The following is a 25,599-nucleotide window of genomic DNA, read 5'->3' as shown; positions in this document are numbered from 1 at the left end:
GGTCTCAATCATATTTAGAAGTTAAGCAGTATAGATAGATGTATGGCAGAGGGAAGGGAGAGGGCTTGACTGGAAGAAGACAGAATGAGCGACCCAGGAAATAAATGTCAGGTATCAGTAATGGCAAACTTAAGAACTCAAGCTACCACCTGGATCTGCACCTCCCTCACTACACTATGTTGAGGTAAATAAGACCTGTTTTCAGTATTCCCATCATGACACAGTTGATACATGACCCCTTGCCTAACTAGTCTAGAATCTCATCTCTTCCTTAAACTCTCTAGTATGGGTAAAATTTACTTCTCTTATGGTACAATGGTCTCAGCAAGGGAAATGGGTATGTTTTTGAAAATAATTCTTTGGAGTAATTCCATACTGGAATACGGACTAAATTAGTTTTACCCAAACTTTAATCACTTTCCAGATAACACATTATGGACTAATGCCCCTAACTAGTAGGCTTAAGTCTACATTACTTGATCTCTACCAATTTTCACTCTAAAAATTCTTGTCAAATTAGGTGTGGGGAAAACTAACAAAGTATCTAAAAATTCAAGGAAAATTCTATACTCACTATATGTAAAAGACTCTGGTTTGGCAGACATGTCAAAGAAATGGCAAAGATGTCACCTAAAGGTTGGATGGAAAACACATACCTAAAATTATGCTAGTACAGTATCCACATTTTTTGATTTCTCACTTTGACCAGCCACCAGCCTAGAAAGATCTGAGAGCTTCTATTAAGAATCTAAGTGACATGGAGTTCCCGTCGTGGCTCAGTGGTTAGCGAAACCGACTAGGAACCATGAGGTCTCGGATTCGATCCCTGGCCTTGCTCAGTGGGTTAAGGATCCAGCGTTGCCGTGAGCTGTGGTGTAGGTTGTAGACACGGCTTGGATTCTGCGTTGTTGTGGCTCTGGTGTAGCCTGGAGGCTACAGCTCCAATTCAACCCCTAGCCTGGGAACCTCCATATGCCATGGGAGGGACCCAAGAAAATGGCAAAAAGACCAAAAAAAAAAAAAAAAGAATCTAAGTGACATCACATCATAGTCACCTTACCACAGAAAGGCTGAAAATCAATAGCATGCTTGGCTTGAAATTTATTGCCATCATCTACTGGATATTTCAGGAAAACAATATAGAGTCACTACTTTGAGTGTCAACAGTGGACTCAGCCCTACTGAATGTGTGAAAATCAGCACAAAAAGGAAGGAAAAGGGCCAAGGAAAAAGAAACACTTCTCTTTGGCAATGTAAAAGAAACAACATGCAAGTGTTAAGATGGCCAGTATAACATTAAGACATCATTGTCTTGTTCTCTTGTTCAATTTTACAAGCAAAAATTTTACAGCTGAAATTTCGTAAAGCACCTAAAATATAATTAAGATGCTTTTCACAAATAGGTCAACATGGTTAGATAGAAAAAGAGACTGCAGACTATGGAGAGAAAAAGAGATTGGAAAGAGAATGTGAAAACACTGAAAATGCTAAGAAGCTATGTAATATGCTATATAAAACAAACAAACCACTGATGACCTATTAGAAAAAAATACCTCATACATTTAGGTTCCCGACAGTCTACTTTTTCAAACCTATGATGTTTCCTCATTCCACCTTCCACATCTTGCCTCTAGCCAAATGTATGCTTGAGCTTTACTTTCTGTAATCTGTATTGTGAAAACAATTAAACACCTTTTCAAACTATACTCTTCTCATTCCCCAACCATACCCCCCTAACACTCTCCTATCATAAAACACAATTTGCTATTAACTAAGGATAAAAATATGTTCTCTTTTCCCTTACCAGAGGAGTTCAAAGGGCAGAGAATGCTGAGGTTATGTGACCAAGTCTATCGTCAACCTCTAGCTGAAATATCTTTTAGGTTACTGTTGAACTCAAGAGATAAGATTTAGATGACCAACTGGAGAAGATATGTGTACACAGATATCTTACTTTCACTGACTAGACTTTCACTGCCATTTTTTTTCCCACTGTACATCTTAGCTGGTAAAGGGCCTAAGGATTAAAGGTTTCAAGCTAACACAATCAACTGAACAGCACACACCTGGTCACTCTCTAAGTCCTACAATTTAGGAGGATTAGAACATTAGAGACAGTGGTAATGGAAGTGAGTTGGCAAGAAGACAAATATACGTAGTGACAATAGCATTTTGGTACAGGTTTGTGTTCCCAACCTTCACCATCATACCAAATTAGAGCACATTTTCAGAAGAATCTGAGACTGAAAATCTTGAACATCAAGGTAGAGTTTATTGGTACTTGGGTATTTTAAATGTTTAAGAATCACAGTATCTGTGAGTAAAGAAGGCACACAGGTTATCAGTAACTGGATTACTAATTTTCCTAAACCTGGGTCTGGAAGCCATGTGTTCTCGAGATGGGATTTTAGGCAACTGAAATCCTTCAATATTTCACAAATTGAGTAAATGGTAAAACAAATTGCCCTACATTCTGCTTGTGTGGGTGATGATGGCTATGAATATGCTAGCAAAAATATGAGAAAGATTTCTCTTTTCCTCCTTTTATTTTTTTGGCTGCACCTGCTGCATGCAGAAGTTCTCTGGCCAGGGATCAAACTCATGCCACACCAGTAACAATGCCAGGTCCTTAACCTGCTGAGCCACCAGGGAACTTCTTGACAGTTTTCAACATGAGTATCGCTACCCTGAGAACAGGGGCCATGACTATTATCCTCTTCAACGACCTTTATTTTGACTGAATAAGTTTTGTACTTCTTGAAAGTCAGAAATCAAGTTCTGGGATGATAATTTTTTCCTAGAGCATAATACAGTCTGGATTGTTCTTTTTGGTACTTGACAAACTTCTTGCTTCAGATTTTAGGAATGGATAAGAAGCTCCAAGATTCATTATTTAGAGAATACTTTATTAGTTTCTGTAATCAAACCCATGTAGATAAGACCTTACATATTTAATACAGTGCGTTACCCCTGTACAAATGGAAAAAATTATGTTTAACGTTTCTAGACCAATATGGCTGTTAATTTCTGTACAATGCCAACCCAACACGGTACAACTGAGATACTTTTTCCAAAGTTGACAGCACAGCTAAAGTTTCCAAAAATTCAAATTATATATATATGTATATATATATATAGATTTATTTATTTATTTATATAAAAAGACCAATAGCAGTATGTTATGCATCAATAGCAGCAATAGCTTTTCCAGGTTCTGCAGTCATCTGAACAAAATTATAGAGACAACTAGCACACTCCATTTAAAAAAAAAAAAAAGAAAAAGAAAAAAAAAGGTAAAAAAACAAAACCCCAGAAAACAACAAAATTTTGTTACTGTCGTGGTACCTGGCACCATTTTTTTTTAATTAGCTTCTCAATCATCATCTGGAAAGAAAACATTCTAGAATAACGTCATTAAAAACAGCTCTGATAAAGCACAGTCACTACTACATATCATAAAGCAGGTACAAGATATTTTACATTCACAGAGGTATGATACAGTACTGTCCTACATCTATAATACTAGAGGATATAATTAAAAAGGCATTATTCGAGACTTGATTCTACTTTTCCAGCAGAGGGCCCAAAGGATGGTTATGACACAGCTCTGGTACAGAAATGCACCTTCTTAGATAGAATATCCTTTCTTTAGTGGCACAGCTCTAGGTACTCACTGCTCTTCATGAACATCAGTTAAAAACCGTTTTAAAAATAAACAAAACCCACCACTGGATTCATACAAAGATGACTCTGTAGAGGCAAGCAAGACTCAGGTGACCTAACTAGTATTTGACCAGCTCTGATGTTTCTGAATGCTAAGAGCTCCATGGAAGAAAGGAGATGCCAAGTAGCACTTCAAAGCTTCAGGCCACAACCAAAACACAGCATCATTTCAAACAGAAGCAGTAGCCAAACATTGCCCATATGGATATGTTCGAGGATGAATATATCATCATCTGCTCACTCATCCGGGAAGAAGGGGAGATCAGTTACTGTACTTTGATTGTGTTCAACTCAATCACCATGTTATAAAAATAGCAAGCTGCCATAATAAAAAATAAGGCTCCTCTATCCAGCACCAGTTATCTTCTGTTCTTCACCACCAAACCTATAAATGCTATATCACCACATTAAAAGAACACAAGGGAGCAAAGAAATCACATCTGATGTCTTAACTGAGATCAGTACACTGTTCGGGCTGAGCTATTTCTCTGCAGTTTATTTCCCTCATATTTCTGGTATTTTATCTAACCATAAGGATTTTAGTTCTAAGTTATATGCACTCCAGGAATGTGTGCACATATGAATATATAAATTCTGACTGAAGATGCATGGCCATCAACAGAGTGCATGTTACATAGTGGGTGCAAGCTGGCAAAGCCTCATTTTACTGGTGTAGCAGCTGTGTGTCAGTGTAAATTGCTCCTATGTCCCTTGTGCACCTCTAGGCTCTGGAGAGGATAATGTCAGAGACCACTTTACCCTTTTGGCTACTGGCATTATCTGACTTCATTCTCCCTCTTTCCCTTCTCCCCTCCCCAACCCTCTGCAATAAACCATAGCCTTTAAGATTTTGTTTCTTCAGTTTTGATCGCCTGAGGTTTGATTGGTCCAGTTCTAACAGGTTTGGTGGCTATGGTGGGTGCAGGGGGTGGCTTTTCTTCTACTTTTTCCTGACAGACACCAGGAGGGTCTGTCAGTGTTTCAGAAGGTTTACTTGTATCACTGTCCACTTTCTGGGCTTTGCTTCCTATCTGTTTGTTCTGTTGCTGTTCAGAGAAGAACCGTTGCGTGGACTGAAGAACCTCTGCTCTCTGCTTTGCCTTAAAAAATGAGAAACAGAAACTGAAAACGCTGCAGTATTACCAAAGCCTGTCATTCAATCTCAATTCAAATTCTTTTACCAATCACAAATCAGTCTTCCCCATGTTGGTTTGTCCCCAAAGTACCTCAATGATCTTTCGGCTTTTAATGGATAGATTTCTTCCTAACTTTGAAAATATTCCATGTGACTTTTCAAAAAACATTTGAAAAGAACAGGACCACCTCCCACCATCTTTTCAAAGTTTGCCCTTTTATAAAACAATAAAATAGAAATTGCTCTTGGTTTTTATCTTTTTTGGATCAAAGCTTATTAGTATCAAATTTTATTTGGGGAGCCTGCTTGCAAATTTGAAAACATATATGTAATACTTTAAACTTCTAGTTATCAATATGTGGTCTACAATAAAATGAAAAGGAAGCACTTATATTGTGGCATTACCAACACCTAGGACCAAATGTCTTGTGGCTGAGTCCTCTTCCCACAGCTCTCTTCTGCAGGGGAAGAGCATCAGAAATTAGTAACTACAACTTCACTTGATCACTAAGTTCTGATCGCTCCTACCACATTCTGAGCTGGTAAAATTATTTCCTAGTTTTATTGACTCTGTGCCCCCAAAGAATATACTTACGTCAATCTGTAAATTATACCACTGTAACATACACAATTAAAACTAAAGTTTCTACACCTCTTGCACATAACAAATGCCCTTTATGTTCTACAGGTAACCTGTACTATTCAAAGCTCTGAAGCAATTTTTATGAAATTTGTACCCTTCCCCACCCCATTAGTTAGTTCTAATGCCATTTCCACCATGGGCATGTATGAAAATCAAGTGCCAAGATGGCAGGAGAAGAACTGGATATCAAAGCCAGATAGTTCCCAAAGATGTATTTTTAATAGTTATGAACGAATGGCTATCCTAGGCACACATCCTTAGTAAAAGTGGGTAATATTTAACAAGAGTTTCATGGCAGGGTAGTCTTTAAATCTGATCACTCATCAGCAACAAGGGATATCAATCCAGAAAGAAACTTTGGTCAGTCAACCGAATTTTCTCACAGGATTGTCATAAACACGTTTCTCATTAAGAGTAAAGCATTATCATGGGCATTTTCCCTTTGAAGGCCGTAAGGTTTTTTTTTGTTCTAGTCTGACCTGATACGTAGTGACAAAATTGGCAAAACTACTAGGCCCGCTAGTCAAGTCTAAGTAAATATAATATAGAAAGAAACCAGCTAGCTGTACAGGCAGACAGGTAAGATTTATGCTATAAAAACTGTCCCCACACAGACTCCTAAAGGCACCCTTCTGCATTAGTAAACTTCATGTTAATCAGTGCCTTTTATCATGAAGGATCCCAAAGTGCTTTTTGAGTTCTTCATCTACAACTATACAATCTGTTGTGAAATACGGCCATCTCAGATGGCACACATTAAAAAAAGCATATGAAACCAGTTTGAGAAGAAAACTATACTTGGAAGACTTAGGAGGGAAGAAAAATCAAGATATGTAATATGCCTTACCCATTCCAGAGTTTTCACATAACCATGCTTTATATTTCAGGATTAGGGGATGGAGATGGGGTAGGAAGGAGGGGAAAAGAAAAAGAAAAAAGAAAACGGGGACGCCTATAATAATTCATTTTACTTATTTGCTCTTCAAAAAAACATAGCAGCTAAACTCAGATCTCCCTCAAATATTTATTTTATAAGCAATTCATTTGGCCACAGTTTAAATTAAAATGTTATTAAACTTGTTTGCTGACTATAGTTGCAAAAAAACAAAAACATAAAAAAAATGGGAGGGGGAATAGGAGAACAAAAAGGAAATTAAAAAAGGGGGGGGATGAATAAAAGTAGTTAGTTGATTAAATCGGCTAAGACAATGAATGCCTGGATACGTGGTTACGGGTCTAGAGGCATCTTAAGACATGGTTCAGAGACAGATTCTTGCTCTGTTGGCTGTTAACACTGTACTAACCTTCATGTCTTGTTCAGCCTTCAACGCAGCCTGGGCCTGATTACCTCTGACTCCAGATAGTGATCCACAAGGACCCCTGGCTACATGTGGCAAACGAGCATGGCTCATGAGGCCTGTGGTCAGCGGAGGAGGCATCTGACTGGCCAGTGCCATTGGTGGCCTCTGAACAGGCGCTGGGAAGGTGTTAGTATGTGGGGCTCTTACCAATGGAGGGACCAGGTTAGGCTGAGAGAGAATCTGAGTGAAAAAAACAAAACATACAACATTGAACTGTTAAAAAAAAAAAAATTGCCAACTAGACCAGGTTGGCTTATCCCAGAGTAAATCTGTGCCCATTCTGCTAGTGAAAGGAAGTGTATGGGTTTGTGCCATTCTATCACAAGGATCAAGAACAAGCAGGCCATGCTTGGAGAATCTAACAGAAAAATTAGGCAAAGCATGCTATGACACTTCAGTTCATTCTAGCATTTCAGCTACAAATTGTGAAAGGGAGATAGAAAGGCTATTAGGATATCTTTTAAAAAAGATATAACTGCAGAAAAGGCACATACCTATACCAAACATAATCTGAAGATAAATGAAAATAGTACTAATTCAACAAGTATGTGAGAATTCTTATTAATTTTAGTTATTCCTCCCATATGATCAGCAAAGGAAAGAGAAGCAAACATTTTTACACATAAATTAGAGTATCTACCTCAACTATGTAGAGTTATCTTAAAGAAAACAAACCAAAAAAAAACCCCTACTTTAAACTTAGAAAATATTAAGCACTGGGACCCTTCTCTGAAAAGCCAACTTCTTCAAAAAGATAAAAGGATCAGGACTGAAACAAATTATCAGAGCTGTGTGGGGAATCTTTTGACTATATTTCTATTGTCTGCTTTAGAACCATATGGTTACTACTTGTGTCTAGTTAAAATCTGTAGAGAGTATATTTGAACATCAAAAATTTACTAAAAACTGCTTCTAAGTTGGTTATAGTACGGCAAGATTACAAAATCAGAATTAACCAGATTAGTAATCACTTACAAGTAAATAATACTCATTTCTCACTTATATCTGCCCACCTGGGGTGCAAACTGTGTAGGAAATGGTTGTGTCATTCTCACAGTGGCAGGGGCTGACTGGAACTGCTTCTGATAGACAATGCTGTTCATCTTGCTGGACTGGCTATTTGGACTTGTGGAAGTAGCCCTTGGAAAGAAGCCATCACTGGTCAGTACAAGAGTGCCACATAAATAATGCTGGTAGATTTTTAGAGACATTATCTTGGCAGATTCATCATACTTGGTAGTTGATGAAAATTTACAAAAGTTAGTCACCAAATAGTAGGATAGCAGATCCAGAGACAATGGAGGTGAAGACAGACAGGAGAAGGCAAAGCAGCTATATTTTTCTCTGGGTTAAACTTTTTTCTTAAAATAGAGTATAACAAATAAGTTCTTAATTATTTAACAGCTTAACACTTTGGATAAATTATCAGAATATTTTGTGCTTAATGTAGGAAAGGTGACATTTACACATCTAACAAATGGGCTCAGTCATTTGGAAATTCTATAAGCGAATTTAAATGCCCATTTTACCGGAAAGGACTAGATGTTGGTGTGGTGCTTCTACCGCTGATTGGCGGTGTGCCTGGCTTTATATCAATGCCACTTCCAAAGGCTTTTAGTTCCATTTCAGACATCTGAAAAAGAGTATAAAATAAACTTAACATTTCTACAACTCCATAAACTAAAGTGCTGGATTTAGTATTCTATGTATGATAACTTCATCTAGCAAAGAACCTGAGTACAAAAATCCTATTGGGTTTTAAGTATCATGGAATTATCAGGGCCAAATTTGTGGCTGAAATGTCTAACAGACTGTGCAAATTCAATTCTTCCACAAAATTTATGAATTTTTTGTTATTAGGGAAAAACCAAAGGGGGCCAAATACATTAACAGTGAGTAGCTAAAAAATAAATATACTGAGCTTTGACATTTCCTGGAGGGCAGTTAAAACTGATGCATTTTATTTTTACAGACTACACAGATGGCCTTAAATTCCTGAAGAAAGTGGGCAAATTTCTCTTTACTCACTTTTCCTGTGGTTGCAATCATGCTATGCTGTGTTCCAGCAGGAATTAATCCCCTGAAAGGCTGGCTTACTTGTGCAGGACGACTCAGGCTCTGGGCCTGTGCTTGTGCGGTGGTATGCTGTAATGGGGGCTGAAGAGTCTGAGGCAGAGCAATTAAAGGTTGCCCCGTAGATCCAAAATTAGGTAAGGAAAGCTGGGATGCTGGTAAAGGTACTGTAACCTAGAAAATAAGCAAATAGAAACTGTAGCAACTTGCTTCCACTTGTATACATGCCTTTTAATTATATACATGACTCTTCAAATACTTTTGAGTAAGGTTTTAAACAGAATATTTCAATCTATTAAAATATTTCACATATCAATGTTTTTGCTTAGTAACTATCTCCATTCTTTTATTAAAAGCTCAACAAAACTATCTCCATTCTTTTATTAATGTTGAATAAAAGTTCAATAAAACTATCTCCCTTCTTCTACTAGAAGTGCAACAATAAAACAGATTAGCAGTGGAGAAATTATATATACATGAAATAATTAAGACTATCTTTGAATTAATCTATATATCAGATAAAATATAGTAAAATCAAGATGATACAATTTAGGAAAGTGGTTACCACTTTCATTTTTACCAGACATTTTTATACTGTGTGGTCAAAATGAGCTTTGACAAAAAACAAAACAAAAAAACTCAAAAAAATTCCAGTTTTCATATAAACTATTTAATTGAAATGTCAATAATGCGATATTTTTTGAATTGTCATACCCTCAATACCCACCAAAAATAGCTATGAGAGGAATTCCTTGGTGGCCTAGTGGTTAAAAATTTGGTGTTGGGACTACTGTGGCAAAGGTTCCATCCCAGACTTGGGAGTTTCTGCATGTCACGGGTGAAACAACCCCACCCACGCCACCCCAAAGAAAGCTACGAGAAAATGCTAAGTTGCTTGCCTCTCTCCTCCAGTCTTCCACCAACTTCAGAGTAAGCTGATTAATGACACTGCTGGAGGAGATAGTTTCATAAAAACATAGAATTTTCACTGAAAATTATTATTGCATTCATATACTTAAGAAAAGTGAATGTCATTTAACTCTGTCATGCTTTGCCACACAGTCCTATGTATTACATTAACTGGTGTGGTGGTCCTCAAAGCCTTCCTTCATCTCTAGTGCAGATGGGCAAAGCATTTATGACACATGTAACTGCATATCCTGACAATGGTTTTCAGATTTTTATATCTGTGGAATCTTTTGTTAAATGATTACATGGAATCCATTTTAAAAAGAGGTAAAAAGTATAACCGATTCAAGCTGGGGTGGGGAGAGGGGTGGTGTAGGACTGAAGCATGTGGACACTATGGAATTCCTAGGACACCTCAGAGAAAAGACTAAAATCACCGCATCACTTCCCCATCTTGGTTCTACTTAAATTCTCCAATAATAACAAAAGCAAGAGAAACAACAACAATAAAAATGATAAAGAAAATTAAGGAAATTTACCATGCCATAGTTTACCTGCTGGAGAGCACTCGGTGACTGGGCAGTGTTATAAAAATTTGTCTGACCAGGCTGTTGTACTTGTCCAGAATAAAGATTTGAAGCCTGGGTAAGATTCGCTCTGGCCTAGAAAATATTTTGTAAGAAAATAGCAGTAAGACAAAAAACTTCCAATTCAGATAGCAAGGTTACGGCTTCAAAGCAATCTCTAAGAATTTTAGCATTAGAAAGGAAGATCTTGGTTTTTCATGGTGTCAAAAACATTTTTTCTTTAAAAACTGTTTCCTTAAATAATCTGCTGCATAGGAAAATAAAGACAGTACGTGATTCTGATCCCTGCCTTACCTGAAGAAGATGTGTATCAATCAGCTGGGAACCTCCTAGTCCTGATGCCTGACCCAGCTGATGTTCATACAATATTGGAATAGGCTGAGTATTTGACGTTTGTTGAAAGGCAAGACCCGACTGTGCCTTGGCAAGTTCCTGGTGTTGGACAGCTGGAAAGTTATGGATGGCAGTACCAGAAAGCACCACAGATGGCTGGGATAGATTGCTTTGCATGAAGGCTGGCTGGGATCTGCAGAAGCATTAAAAAGGTTTGTGTTTTAGAAGTCAAATCTATCTGGAATCTTAAGAATGAGTATCCCAAATAACCAGGTACTCTAATTAGCATATTTAAAAAGGCAGAGAATACAGACTATGTCTAAAGCACTTGTTTCAAGATTTAGAGTCCTGGGAGTTCCTGTTATGGCTTAGCGGGTTAAGAATCTGACTAATATCCATGAGGATGTGGGTCTGATCCGTGGCCTCGCTCAGTGGGTTAAGGATCTGGTGTTGCCGTGGCTGTAGCGTAGGCTGGCAGCTGCAGCTTTGATCTGACCCCTAGCCTGGGAACTTCCACATGCTGCAGGTACACGAAGCAAGGTAGGAAGGGAGGGTGCACATCTTTCCCATATATAGGAGGTCTCAAGACCTCTATGGAATGTAGCAGAGTAGTAGTTCACATTGGGATTACCTACAAAGTTCTGTTTTGTTAACTTAAGTACAATGGACTAATAATAAGTCAAGTTAACATCTGTCACCATACATATTTACAACATTTTTTTCCTTCTTATGAGAACTTTTAAGATCTACTCTCTTAGTAGTTCAAATATGCAACACAGTCGTATGGCCAAAGGGCATAAAACTCCTCTGTTATAAAATAAATCATGGGAATGTAATGTATAGCATGGTGACTACAGTGTATAACAGGCTGAAATCTAACCACAGACTGCCCTATTATTTCTGTGATGGAGGATCGAATTTTCACACCTGCGGTAGGAACAAAATCCACTGAGCAGAAATGCCAGTCTAGGGTCATAAGTAATCTTTACAATATCTACATATAATTCCTCTCAAATAGAAAATGTGAAAACATAAGTATGCTGTTAAAACCACCCTGTTCTGATAGAAATTAATTAATTCAAGGATCCTCTGTTAGTAAACACTATGCTAATTAGCTTAAGAGCAAGAAACAGCAGAGTGATGTGGTAGGGATACAAACAACCACCTTCAAAGTCAAAACTGGTGCTTTCTAAGAAGCCACTTGCCACAATTACATACATAGCCTGTATTATATTTTTATTGAACAGGTCTGATCTTAAAAGTACTTCTTTCAAGACAATTATTAAACACGGGGTACAAATACAGAATGTCAGTATATTGCTAATCCATCTATCATGCCCATGGAAGACATCATTAATTGATCACTGAACTTTTTAACAGAGCTGAAAAGCAGCTGCAAACTTTTTAAAACAATGTTTCAAACTGCCAGTACCAACGAAAAGGAAATGGGTTTGTGAGATTAAATCTGTTTGCTATTTCTAAATCTGTTGAAGTTTAAAACGAAAGTGAGAGCCACATTTATTAAGTTCATTAATAATTCTGCTCCTTTGAGAAAGTTTGATCAGCCAAGCCTACCTTCTTTTAGCAGTAAAACATGTGATCTGAAAGAAGTAAATTATACCACTGATGCTAACTTCTTATGGAAATTCTACTTGAACCATTTCAACAACAAATTTCTAAAAGCAAATGCCTAATTTTGCAACCTTCTTTAAACTAGATGTCCTGAAAGGAATTTATTTTTCTTTTTGATGGTTTAGGGTCATAAAGTATCAACAGGTCCATAGAGTATCAATGACAGGTATACCATGATGATGAATGAGCTATGCTGTCACTGCTATCATTCATTCTCACCTTATCCTTCCAATCTCATTAAGTTGAAGATGAGAGAAAACCTGGGTTAAATCCAGGCTCTGCCACTTATTTGAAATGTAATATTAGGTTAAACAAACAAAACCCATCCTCTTCAAATGTCAATTGTGGATGACTTAATCTACTATATACGGTTTTGTGAAAACTAAGTAAGTTAGTGCATATAAAGGGCTGAATAACTATCATATATAAGGAAAGATCAATAAAGATCAATTTTCATTACTTGCTTAATTACAAAGATAATTTACAGCAAATCTTTCAAAGGAATGGTTTCCTCTATGCTACTCAGCATACTCATCACCACTTCCATTGTCAGACACTCTACTTCTCTCTTGTATTGTATTCCACTCTGGCCTGTGCCCCCTAACATACTGTTGTCATTTTCCACGCCTCAGCTTTTACAGAGAGCAGGTCTGGATTTATAGCTGTTAGCATCAAGATAGCATTTTCAACTTTTAGGTCCTTTAACAGCTATTTTCTGTGATTTCTAATTTTTATGGGATTGTTGTTAGCCTCCTCTTTAAGAGGCTTTAAGGCTTCACTTTGTTCAATAAAGTCTGACTGAAATTATCAGAGGCTCAATCATGACATATAATCAACACTATTTAATGCAGTCTATAAAAGCTTTTTGAGGGAAGAAGAGGGGTAGGGATATGACAAGAAGGCTCAGGAATTGTGCTGTTCCCAACATCACAACTTTTTTTTTTTTTGGGCATTTCTTGGGCTGCTCCCACGGCATATGGAGCTTCCCAGGTTAGAGGTCTAATTGGAGCTGTAGCCACCAGCCTATGCCAGAGACACAGCAACGCAGGATCCGAGCCGCGTCTGCAACCTACACCACAGCTCATGGCAACGCTGGATCGTTAACCCACTGAGCAAGTGGCAGGGATTGAACCCGCAACCTCATGGTTCCTAGTCGGATTCGTTAACCACTGCGCCACTACGGGAACTCCTGTTCCCAACACTACAAACATAATTTTAAAGCATTTACCTATATGGTTGAAGTGAAGAACTGAATAGTTCCTGAGCCTGGGAAACAGCAGGCCCAGCACCCAGACTCAGTTGGGCTTGATGCTGTCCTTGCAGTGGTGCATATATAGGGATTGGAATCTGCTGAACTGAAGTTGGCTACAATGTAATGAAAAAAATAATACATGAACATTATATACACAAATGATAACACCTGGAAAAATAAAAATTTGATATATGAAACAAAAGATTAATGCTATCTCTGAAAAGTTCCCTTTTCAAACAAACCAAATATAAACATCTAAAATTTCCTTTCAACCCATTACTAGTTCTACATTAAGTCCTAAATACTATTACACCATAAATATGCCAAGAAACAAATATAGGATGGAAGAAGTCTATGATATTTACCTGAGAGAGACCTGGTTGGAAGCCTTGTTGCTGAGCCAAGGAAGGTGGAGCCAATCGTGCATGTTGCGTATTGAATAAATGACTTGTGTCCATATAAAAAGCAGGGATTTGAGCTAGAGATTGGCAAGAAAAACAAATAGTAGTAAGTGTTTAAAATCCAGAATTTTAAAATCAATAACCAAAAACCAAGCTTTGTAGCAGATTTCAAATTACGTTGAGCCCTCTGAAAATTAATACAGTCAAGGAAAAACTAGAAATGTGAAATGATGCAAATGCAAAAAGATGCAAACCTTCTAGCAAACAGGTACATGCAAATTAAAACAATGAAACTCTAGTACTTGGGGTAGGAAAAAATACACACTCATATTCATTCTGCCACTGGGGTATAAATTAGTAAAATTTTACACAATCCACTAAAACTGAAAATGAACTGTCTGTTTACCACCAAATCCACTCCCATTTCAGATTTACCAAGTAGAATTTACCAAAGTATTTCAAAAATAACTGACAATAATTAAAAGAATTTAGTATACAGATTCTTAACAGATTTCTGTTTATATATATTACTTTGCGTTAACGTTTTTATACAACAGTATGTTTTGGAGAACTTCCCATATTGTTTTTAATTTGTTGTCATTAATAAATACTATTGCAATAATGAACACCCTGTATACTTACCTTTGATTAATTAATTGGAACCTTATCATATAGATAAACTGAAACTGTTACTACAGTGAGTATGTACACATAAAATAATACCTGTGATCCTTATAGGTGCTAGGTATTAAATGTGCTGGGTATTATCAATCTTCTTAGTATTTCCCACATGGGAAGACAAATAGCTTCACTGTCCTTTTATTCTGAATTCAAACCATCAGTGAGCTTGAATATTTTTCAATGTTATTCATTAACTCAGATTAACTCTGTGATAATTAGCAGGACAAGTTACCCCCCCCCCCGCCCCGCCTCGAGTATATAATGTTTTTCTTATTCATTGTCCTTAGGTTTGTTCTTCCTCACGAACTTTATCATCAATTTTGTCAGGTGTCAGATAACAAAATCTGCAAATGCTCAAGTCTGTCTCTTATGTAAAATGTACATCATATGAATATAACCTAAGCACATCCTCCCATGTACTTTAAATCATCTCTGTATTACTTACAATACCTAATACAATGTAAATGCTATGTAAACAGGGTACAGAAAATTAAAGCTTTATTTTTTGGAATTTTATGTAATTTTTTCCTGGAAAAAAAAAATTTTTTTTTCTGTCTTTTCTAGGGCCACACCTGCGGCATATGGATATTCCCAGGCTAGGGGTCGAATTGGAGCTGTAGCTGCCGACCTACGCCAGAGCCACAAAAACGTGGGATCCAAGTCACGTCTGCGACCTACACCACAGGCTCACGGCAACGCCAGACTCTGAACCCACTGAGCAAAGCCAGGGATTGAACCTGCAACCTCATGGTTCCTAGTCAGATTCATTGACCACTGTGCCACAACAGGAATTCTTTTCCTGAATATTTTTGATATACTGTTGGCTAAATCCGTAGACTCAGAACCCATGTATATGGACTGTACTGGATACTAATTTGTCTACTAAATGTAACATATGTGCAAGAAACAATTGCCAAGAGCCTCAGAATGTTCATCAAAGAGAGACAGCATGCAATCCTATGAGGAAACATGTTTGCAAAGCAGATAAAAAAAATATTTAAACTTGAAAGGGGAAGAGAAAAATAAGCACTTAAGATGTCTTCATTTTCTACATTCCTTATATTCAATCTTAAAAATCTTACCTGCTGCAGACTGAGACACATAGACTTGTGGACTCTGTTGTTGCTGGGCAATAAGGGAAGGCATACAACTTAACTGTGAAAAATGACTTGCAGAAGGCAGGCTGCTTGTCTGTAATTGTTGGGGTTTTACTTTACAAATATTAGGAGGGTCTGATGTAGTTGTAGATTTTGTACTCAAAGAAGAGGTAGTGTATGTACCAGCTCCTACATTTGGGAGATGGATAAAATAAGGGGGAAATATTAAAGTACCACTGTTGTTCACAGTAAACTCAGCCACCAAGCAGGAACTGGAAAATTAATATTTATGTCCACTATGTACTTATTATGCATTTATTTATATACTACACCTCAGACCAAAAGTGGCTATGAGGTGGCTTATAAAATGAAGATACACAACACCAAATGCAAACAAGACTATAAAATCTGAATATAAACAGAAAATTAAAATGAGAAAATTTTAAAATAAACTTAGAAAATAAGGAGGCTGAGAGCTGACAGCATTGTTACAGTTTAATCTCAAACTAATATTTAGTTTTTAATTATCACAAAGGATAATTAAGTACCTCATTCATTTATGGCTAGGCATAAATACAAGCACATAAATGGGCCTTGAGAGATTACAATTATTTCTAAAAAGTCACATAAACTTAAGGTTAGATTCCCCCCCCCCTTTTCTAGCAAAACACCTTAAGGATAATAATCTTCAGAGCTTCATTCATTTATAAATAAATATTTGAACATCCATTAGTGGCCAGGCATCGACATAAGAACATAGAAGGACAAAGTGCTGCTACTTAGAATAATTATTAATATAAAAAACAAATGTAAATTGCTTTTAAAATGTCATATAAACTGAAGGTTATTTCCTTTCTCTCCTTGTACATATACCAGCAAAAACTGATATTTAGTAATACCTTAAAAGCATACAAACTATGAATAAATAAGTAGAATTCTAAAACTTAAGATCTTGCAGGGTCAATTATTTCTGTTGATCAGTTAGCTATAATGACTGCAATACTAGAGAAAAATGACAATACTGATATTTGATACAAAAGAGAGATGGAGTGGTTATCATTATTTTCAGACATCAAATGATGTTCTGCCAAAGAGAGGACCAAGACTGAGATACCTCTGTTCTTCCATTTAAGCCTCTACCAGTAGAATGACTGGGCAGGAAGGTCCTTGTTAAAAATTTACCCTAGTTGAGGGGAGTGTGGGGAAACTAGATCCAAAGGAAACAAAGTAGCTGAGCTCCAAGGAAAGAACCAGGAATCTTCCCCATCCCTTATCTCCTAATCTTCTACCATATGCTCCCCCTGGTACCTTTACAGCCTCACGCCCACCCACCCAAGCAGTCAGGGGCTCACACTGGGAAGCATAATGAAGATGCCTTGCAAATGGATGGTGGGGAGTGCCAAGTGGGTTTAAAGAGGGGAAAATTACAGTTGGAATACTCGTTTAGATTTGTATCTCTGGGTTTATCTTAATACATATTGCAAATAGTATCAAAATAACTATATTACAACCCAAAGACCAGTTCTTCTGGTCCTTAAAACTAGTAGAGAAAGTCAGAACATTGAAAATAATTACTGTAATCATTAAATAGAACTAGTCAAAGAAAGTAAATTCTGTTCTGGACATATTTTACATGTGCTGGAAAGGAGTTTCCCACTGTTCTGGAAACAGAGAATACTAGAAAAGCTTAAAATGACATTTCTATTTTTAATAAACACAGTTATACATATGGTAAAAGGGTACACCTTCCTAAGTCAAATATTTCTGAAATATCTTCTCTGATCCTTTAAGAACAATAAAGCTCCACACGAGAGAGAGAGAGATAGTTCAAAGAAAAGATTATACACTAGCAAAAAAATTTAAGAAAGAAAAACATCTTCTAACTTGGGGTACCGATGGGCTCCCCTTAAAAACAAACTCCCAAATTATGATCTACTCAAATAACACAGGCTGGAAATTCTCTACCCCTAACTCTTCACCAGAAAATAGATTTAGAGCAAGAGCTTCTTCAAATTAGATATAGATCATAAAAAATTTAAAAGCTTTATGATTCTGTGTTATTTCTGAATTGGTCTAATTAGCTGTATATGAGTTAGGTAATATAAATCAAAAGGCAAAATTTACAAAAAAATTTAGAGGAAAAAGATAGAAAGTTTCCTACCAATTGCTTATTAGTATCTGTTTTGGGGGTTGGGGTAGGAAGAAGAGAAGATAAAGAAAGCAAAGTAATTTAGTAAGTCATCAATAAATATTTGCCAAACTAAAACTGGGAGAGGGCAAAGAGGGGAGGAGGTAAAATGCGGCAAATTTATAAAACAGATGATAATTATCTCATGGACAATCTTACCTCTTTTATAAATAATATTTTGGGGGATGGTAAACAGGAAAAGCTCATAAGAAATTTTTAAATAATTTGGGAAATTTAAAGAAAAAGTATAAAAGACTTCTACCTGATAGTGAAGTCGTGGGAGTGACTGAAGCAACAGGAATCTGAGGCATCGATGCACTTGAGAATGAGTTGTAATTAGCAGTGCTTGGTCCACTGGCACTACTGCTGACGCCACTTGCAATTGGAGGTGCTGTGGAAGTTACTGGAGATCCCTTTTCCCTTACATTTGGAGAATTCTCCCATGCCTTACGTGCAGACTCCATCTGCAACAAAATGAACACTTTTTTTTAAAAGCAAAAATAAAAAAAAAATAAAATCACTGCAGCTAACAGAATATACCTATCTACACAAATATATATATATATATATATATATATATATATAGTCCAAATATAATCTTTCAAAACCCACAAAAATAGAAGATGAGGATCATAAGGCTTTCAAACCTTTCACTTCCCCCTTTATCACTACTCTTTTACTCAAACTGGGAGGCACTGGGCTTTAACTGTCTTTGTAGAGAGCTTGATGAAGACTGGCAAACCAGTGAAATATAAAGCTCTTGTATCATCTAAACATGAACCCCATTCCTACCAGCAAATAAGCAAACAGATATGTCATACCCCTGTTAAGACTGACTTAGGGCTCTAATTCCCGTAGGAAGGACACTAGAGACCCTCCACAAATACCCATTCCCTCCAGTCTTTCTTTTTAAGCCAACAATTCTGAAATGCCAAGTGACAGGCACCTTTTGTTTGGCTGTTGTATGTTTACAGTGCCTTAAAAGGCAACGTAACCAAGTAGGTTTTAGGCTTGGGTATAGTGGAAATAATTCTTATTTCACATCTAGACCTCATCAAGCATTTCAGGTACTGAGTGCTGCCATTTGTTTGTGGCTGCTGGTTTTACCTGTAGGTTTTGTTTCTTAAAAGGCAGAAACAGGTCTTATTTTATCTAGAGCTATTCAACGGACATATAAATGCAAGCCACGTATAATTTAAAATTTTACAGTAGCCACACTTTAAAAATAAAGAGGTAAAACTAATTTTAGTAATGTATTTTATTCAACCCAATAAAACCAAAAAATTAAAGCCTATAATCAATATAAAAATTGAGATGTTTTGGGAGTTCCTGTTGTGGCTCAGCGGGTTATGAACCCGACTAGTATCCATGAGGATGAGTCTTCGATCTCTGGCCTCACCTCACTCAGTGGGTTAAGGATCCAGCATTGCTGTGAGCTGTACAGTAGGTTTCAGACACAGCTCGGATCCCATGTTGCTGTGGCTGTGGCCAGCAGCTGCAGCTGATTTGACCCCTGGCCTGGGAACTTCCATATGCTGCAAATGTGGCCCTAAGAAAGAAAAACAAACAAACAAACAAAAAAAAACTGAGATGTTTTAATTTAAAAATTTAACATTTCAGATCCATCATCTATTTTATTTTACACTTACAGCACACACCTCAACTTGGATTGGCCACATTCAAGTGCTCAATAACTACATGTGGCTTGTGGATACTGAATTGAAGAGCACAGATCCTCAACTATCCTTGAACAGAAAAGGAACAGATACTGAGACTTTGAAGTTTTTAGTTCTACTAGTCAAAATACTGAGCCCAGAGGAAAAACCCACGATAATCTATAAAATTCAGCTGTAATGACTTACACGAGGGTACTTTTCACAAATAAAAAGTTGGAATATCATTGCTGGCAAGTTTGTAGGTCCCTGAGATACCAACTTTCAAGTTTAAGAATGTGAGAAATATTATGTCTCTTTCTACTTTCCCGTCAAAACACACACTGTATATACATTAACTTTTCCTTAGTGACTAATTACTACAAATTTAAAACATTGCGCACTTTTATGTTTGTTTGATTCTTTTCTTTTCTTCATAGTCACCTTTCTGGTTTCAAATGTATTTTTTTAAAAAAACAAAAAGTCTTAGAGGGTAAAAAAAAAAAAAAAAAGCCCCACACCACCACTCAGGAAGTTAAGACAAATGCAATTTGCTTGTACTATCTGAGATCTTATGGTTTAGAGCAATTTTACAGACTACAATACCTTTCTTTTTTTTTTTTTTTCCTCTTTTTGCCTTTTTCTAGGGCCACTCCCACGGCATATGGAGGTTCCCAGGCTAGGGGTCCAATCGGAGCTGTAGCCGCCAGAGCATAGCAACGTGGGATCCGAGCCACATCTGCAACCTACACCACAGCTCATGGCAGCGCTGGATCCTTAACCCACTGACAGAGGCCAGGGATCAAACTCGCAACCTCATGGTTCCTAGTCAGATTCGTTAACCACTGAGCCACGATGAGAATTTCTACAATGCCTTTTATACCAGTTTTACTGTAGAGGGAAAATATAAACTATAGCTAATCAAACTCGAATAATATTTAGGCCACTTTGGCTTCATTTCATAAGCAGTAGGAAAATTAAGATTCTATTTTTTTTTTCTTTTTAGAAAAAAGTCTTTTTCCTGGAGGCTGATAATCTCCAGATCACTTAGCTGTTTTTCTGGGATTTTTTCTTATTTCCTTATCCGAGTTATAGTTCTCTGACTTTTCATTTTTATAGGTTTTTGGTAAGGTCTCCTTTTTGCAGATAACAGAGTTGCAGTCTCTCTTACTTCTGATGTCTACCCTGCTGGTGGCTGAAGCTGATAGGGGGCTTGCTATAGGCTTCCTGATGGGAGGGGCTGGTGCCTGCCCAGTGGTAGGTGGGGTTGATTCCTATCCCTCTGGTGGGTGGGGCTTGTCTCTGGGTGAGATTAGAGGCGGCTGTGTGCCTGGGGGAGGTATTTAAGCAGCCTGTTTACTGATGGGTGAAACTGTGATCCTACCTGGATTATTGTTTGGTCTGGGGCTTCTCAGTGCTGATGGGTGGGAACACTGGCCACATTATAAAACAACTTAGTTTCTCCCTCTCCTGAAGATAATCAGAAAGATTCACTGGCAACCAGTGCAGCAAGAGAAAGCCCTGATATAGTAGAGGATTAAATACTTGCCCAGATTATAAAACTAAACAAAGAGCACCAAAGAGATAAACAAATACAAAAAAATCCTAAAGAAAAAAAAAATCCTCACTTAATTCTACACCTATACTTTTTAAACACTGAACAAACTTGAAGTGAACAACTGGTTTAAAATGCTCTAAAATAACTCCATTATAAAAAAAGTATTAGTAATGAAGCTCAAAATTATAAACATAGTAGGAGACTAAAAAAAAAAAAAGCTGGAGTCCTCCTGTAGCATGGTGGGTTAATGATCTGGCATCATCACTGCTGCAGCCTGGGGTGCTGCTATGGGGCAGGTTCAGTATCTGGCCTGGGAACTTCCACATGCCACAGGCATGGCCAAAAATAAATAAAAAAGTAAATCTCTTTTGGACCCTTATTCAAAAATTTGTATCTTCATAAAAATATTCTGAATCACTGTTAGACCGCATTCATTCAATTCACACATGACATATAGGAAAGACAGAAAATTAGCATTTTTACCATCATTGGTGCTCAAGATAAAAAATATGCGACATCAAGTTAGTTGTTTTGTACACAACTAATATATTCTATAATTATTAGGACCTCTAAGAGGTAGGGGAAGGATCAAGATGGCGGAGGAATAAGATGACATGCTCACCTTCTCCCACAAACACATTAAAGACCTCTAAGAGGAACTCAGTACAAACATGAACTATAACATACTCTCCTGTATTTTTAAGACAAAATTCACAAGCATAATAGCTCACTTTATTTTATTTTTTTGCTCTTCAGGGCCGCAGCCACGGCTCATGGAAGTTCCAGGCTAGGGGTCAAATCTGAGCTACAGCTGCTGGCCTATGCCAGAGCCACAGCCACACGGGATCTACGATGCTGGCTCCTGGACCCACTGAACAAAGCCAGGGATCGTACCTGCATCCTCATGGATACTAGTCGGATTCATTTCCACTGTGCCACAGTGGGAACTCCATGATAGTTCACTTTAAATAGGGCACTATCAAGTCACTGCTATGTGGTATTAGAAATAAAATTTTAAGGTATAATTTGACATTGCTCCATTTCCTCAGCTTAGTATTGTTGTTTATTACACAAAACTAGTAAAAATACCAAAAGTATTATTAATTTATGACCCCTTGCATGCAATAATCAAGGACTTTTCAGAGATGGATATTGTACCTACCTTGAAGGTGAGGCTGAAAGTAGTGGGAGGAACTGAAGTTAGGCTGGAGCTCTGTTGTATAGTCTCCCTCTTAGGGAGGGGGAGGGTGTTGGGCAAGGGCACCTGAAAAGTAGGCAACACATATCACAATTCAACTAAGTCTGCTACAAAAGCACAGTTAAAGATAAGGCTAATGTATTCTGAGGTTATTTATTTTTCATCTGAGCCAAGAGGAATATCTGACTTAGTGTTACACTATATTTACAATAACTGATAATTTTGGACATCTTAAATCAAACTTCTGAAAAGAGAGTATCTGCTTATTCATGCACAGATTAACTGAAAAAAGAATCTGCTCCAAATACAAACTCAAAGGCCATGCTTCTTATATTTTAATGTATTAAACAAAACACCTGGGGGTGTTGTCAAAATGCAGATTCTTATTCAGTTGGCCTGGGGTAAGGCCTGAAATTCTGCTTTTCAAACAAGCTCCCAGGTGATGCCGATGCTACTGGTCCATGGACCACACACTGTATAGCAAAGCTCTAAGGAATATAATTTCCACAATTTACCGGATCCACAGGTTCTGAGAAGCATTTAACATGACAGGGTAAATAAACTGTTCTCCTTCTGGCAATCTGGTCAATTTTCTTATAACGAGATTCAAGAACAAAAGTAGGAGTACCCACCATGGCTCAGGCTCAGTGGAATCGAATCTGACTAGCATCCATGAGCACACAGGTTCGAGCCCTGGCCTTGTTCAGTGGGTTAAGGATCTGGCATTGCTGTGAGCTGTGGTGTAGGCTGCAGATGTGGCTCAGATCTGGCATTGCTGTGACTGTGGTGGAGGCCAGCAGCTGTAGCTCCAATTCAACCCTTAGCCTGGGAACCTCCATATGCCATGAGTGTGGCCCTAAAAAAGGTACAAGTCCTTCAGCTGGACTACAAATGTGTCTTCAATGATCCCTAGTGCATCTCACCTAAAAGACTATATACCTACCTAGAAGGAAGAAAAGAAAAACATAGGAAAGACATTATAGTAAGACATAATTGAGATTTTTATTCCTAAAATGACAGTTAAAGGCTTTTACAAGACCTTTAAATGCATCTGTAAAGAATTTTTTTAAAAAAGAAAAGTTATTGTATATTATAGAGTTATATTCTAAAAAGAGAGCAGATGACCAAATCTCTACCATACCTGCCCTACAAAACAAAAGAGCCATACAAATAACCTCTAAAACGCTCTTCTACCATGAAGGTTACCTAACTTTTTCGCCTTCAATTTTTCACCCAGTCAGCCAGTGAACTAGGTAAAATTTTGGACCATACTGAAGTTTTTTTTTTGGCTCTTTAGGGTCATACCTGCAGCATGTGGAAGTTCCCACGTTAGGGGTTGAATTGCAATTGCAGCTGCTGGACTACACCACAGCCACAGTAACATGGGATCCGAGCTATAAGTGCACCACCTACACCACATCTACACCACATCTACACCACAGTTTAACCCACTGAATGAGGCCAGGGATCAAACCCACATCCTCATGGATATTAGTCAGGTTAGTTACCACTGAGCCACAACGGGAACTCCAAGGGACTCTACTGATATTTAACAGAGCCTTAGATTATAACATAGATGATTTTGGGAGACTAATCTTACATTACTTACTATCACTTTTTCATAGAGCATTTAAAGGTTTTTGAAGTACTAACATATACATTATAGCTTGGTCCTCACAAGAGGAATGACGATTAAGGTCCAGTATAATTTTTTAAATTCCAAAAGATACACATAAATATTTCATAATAATATAATTGTCTTTTTGTTTTAAGTGAATAGTTTTCACTGAGTTAAAAAAAGGTGTCATTTAAGAACAAAATTACCAACCAAATGTAGAATCTATAGAATGTGGAAGCTAAGAACAAAAATTTTTAGCAAAACTAGGTTAATAAGATTAGTGCTTATGAAACCAAGTCTGAGCACCACAAGCCTGGATATTAAATGTAAGGCTGATGACTTTCGGGGAAAAACAACAACTCAGCTCTATTTCCCCTAATTATATTATAGTGCTCCTTAATACAAACTTACTGTCAATTCTTTGCCAAGAGTTAAATACTGGTCATAAAGTATGTATTATGTAACAATAGCCAGGTTCCTACCCAAATTTGTCATATCTCAAGTTGATTACTTACATTATTAACCAAAGTATCCTCCATCTTTGCATTATTAGTAGCCACAGTGTTAGGCAGAGAGGAAGAAGGTGTAGTATAGTCTGTTACAGATTCCTGTGGAGTAGTAATAGGAAAAAAAAAAAGTTTTAAACTGAATTTAAGAGTTACTTTCTAATGACAGCCTAATAGTTGTAAAGTTGTTTTAGAAGAAAGCAGGAGAGGGGAGCAGATTCAACTCAAGACTTAACTCATTCAAATCTTAAAGATCGGGAGTTCCATCGTGGCTCAGCAGTTAATGAATCTGACTAGCATCCATGAGGACGCAGGTTCAAATCCTGGCCTCGCTCAGTGGGTTGAGGATCCTAAGTTGCTGTGGCTGTGGTGTAGGCTGGCAGCTACAGCTCTGATTGAACTCCTAGCCTGGGAAGCTCCATATGCCGAAGGGTGCGACTCTAAAAAGCAAAAACAAAAAAAACCCCAACAAATCTTAAGACCAACAGTTGGATAAAATAAACACAGACCCACGTTTCAACCACTGCTGGGGTCCTATACATTTAAAAAAAAATACTGCGTAGTATTAGTTACAATACCAAATATTTATTTCTGTGGATTACTAAAAGAACTCTGGTTGTTTTTCTCTCTTTTTTTGCCTTTTAGGGCCGCGCTTGCAGCATATGGAAGTTCCCAGGCTAGGGGGTTGGATCAGAGCCACAGCTGCTGGCCTACGCCACAGCCACAGCCACACCAGAGCTGAGCTTTCTCTGTGACCTACACCACAGCTCAGAGCAACATCGGCTCCTTAACCCACTGAGCAAGACCAGGGATTGAACCCGAATCCTAATGGATCCTTGTCAGATTCGATTCCACTGCCCCACGACAGGAACTCCTCTGGTTGGTTTTTATACTCAATCTATATCTTACTTTCAACTATTGATATTTTATTTTCTTCAAAATAAAATAAAAATATGGATAAATATCAAGATTTCAGTTATCACAATTAATTAGGTTTTAGGATAAACTCCTTATTTATCATCATGAATCTCTGGATCACACCAGCTTTTTAT

The 25,599-nt window shown here is 37.5% G+C and overlaps 1 protein-coding gene across 20 annotated transcripts in view; it reads right to left on the bottom strand.

The window, feature by feature from the left end:
• Window positions 2,886–25,599, bottom strand: part of PRRC2C (proline rich coiled-coil 2C) — a 94,271-nt gene continuing 71,557 nt past the window's right edge. For 5 of the 20 annotated variants that reach the window (XM_005653735.2, XM_005653732.2, XM_005653733.3 and 2 more), the window contains exons 23-35: window positions 24,557–24,649; window positions 22,388–22,489; window positions 18,278–18,479; window positions 15,813–16,016; window positions 14,014–14,126; window positions 13,625–13,761; window positions 10,726–10,957; window positions 10,384–10,506; window positions 8,891–9,109; window positions 8,392–8,495; window positions 7,876–8,002; window positions 6,806–7,042; window positions 2,886–4,823 (exon numbers count right to left, since the gene is read on the bottom strand). In XM_005653735.2, the coding sequence (XP_005653792.1) occupies window positions 4,566–4,823; window positions 6,806–7,042; window positions 7,876–8,002; window positions 8,392–8,495; window positions 8,891–9,109; window positions 10,384–10,506; window positions 10,726–10,957; window positions 13,625–13,761; window positions 14,014–14,126; window positions 15,813–16,016; window positions 18,278–18,479; window positions 22,388–22,489; window positions 24,557–24,649 (2,151 nt within the window). In that variant the 3' untranslated portion in view covers window positions 2,886–4,565. Of the gene's footprint in view, window positions 4,824–5,103; window positions 5,317–6,805; window positions 7,043–7,875; window positions 8,003–8,391; window positions 8,496–8,890; window positions 9,110–10,383; window positions 10,507–10,725; window positions 10,958–13,624; window positions 13,762–14,013; window positions 14,127–15,812; window positions 16,017–18,277; window positions 18,480–22,387; window positions 22,490–24,556; window positions 24,650–25,599 lie in introns of those variants that run through there. The other 15 variants (XM_003130303.6, XM_021063630.1, XM_021063629.1 and 12 more) reach the window with 14 other exon arrangements.

Source organism: Sus scrofa, chromosome 9 (genome assembly GCF_000003025.6).
Source record: "Sus scrofa isolate TJ Tabasco breed Duroc chromosome 9, Sscrofa11.1, whole genome shotgun sequence".
Taxonomy (NCBI): Eukaryota; Metazoa; Chordata; class Mammalia; order Artiodactyla; family Suidae; genus Sus; species Sus scrofa.
The sequence above is the reverse complement of the archived record's forward strand: the minus strand, read 5'-3'. Positions and strand labels throughout refer to the sequence as shown.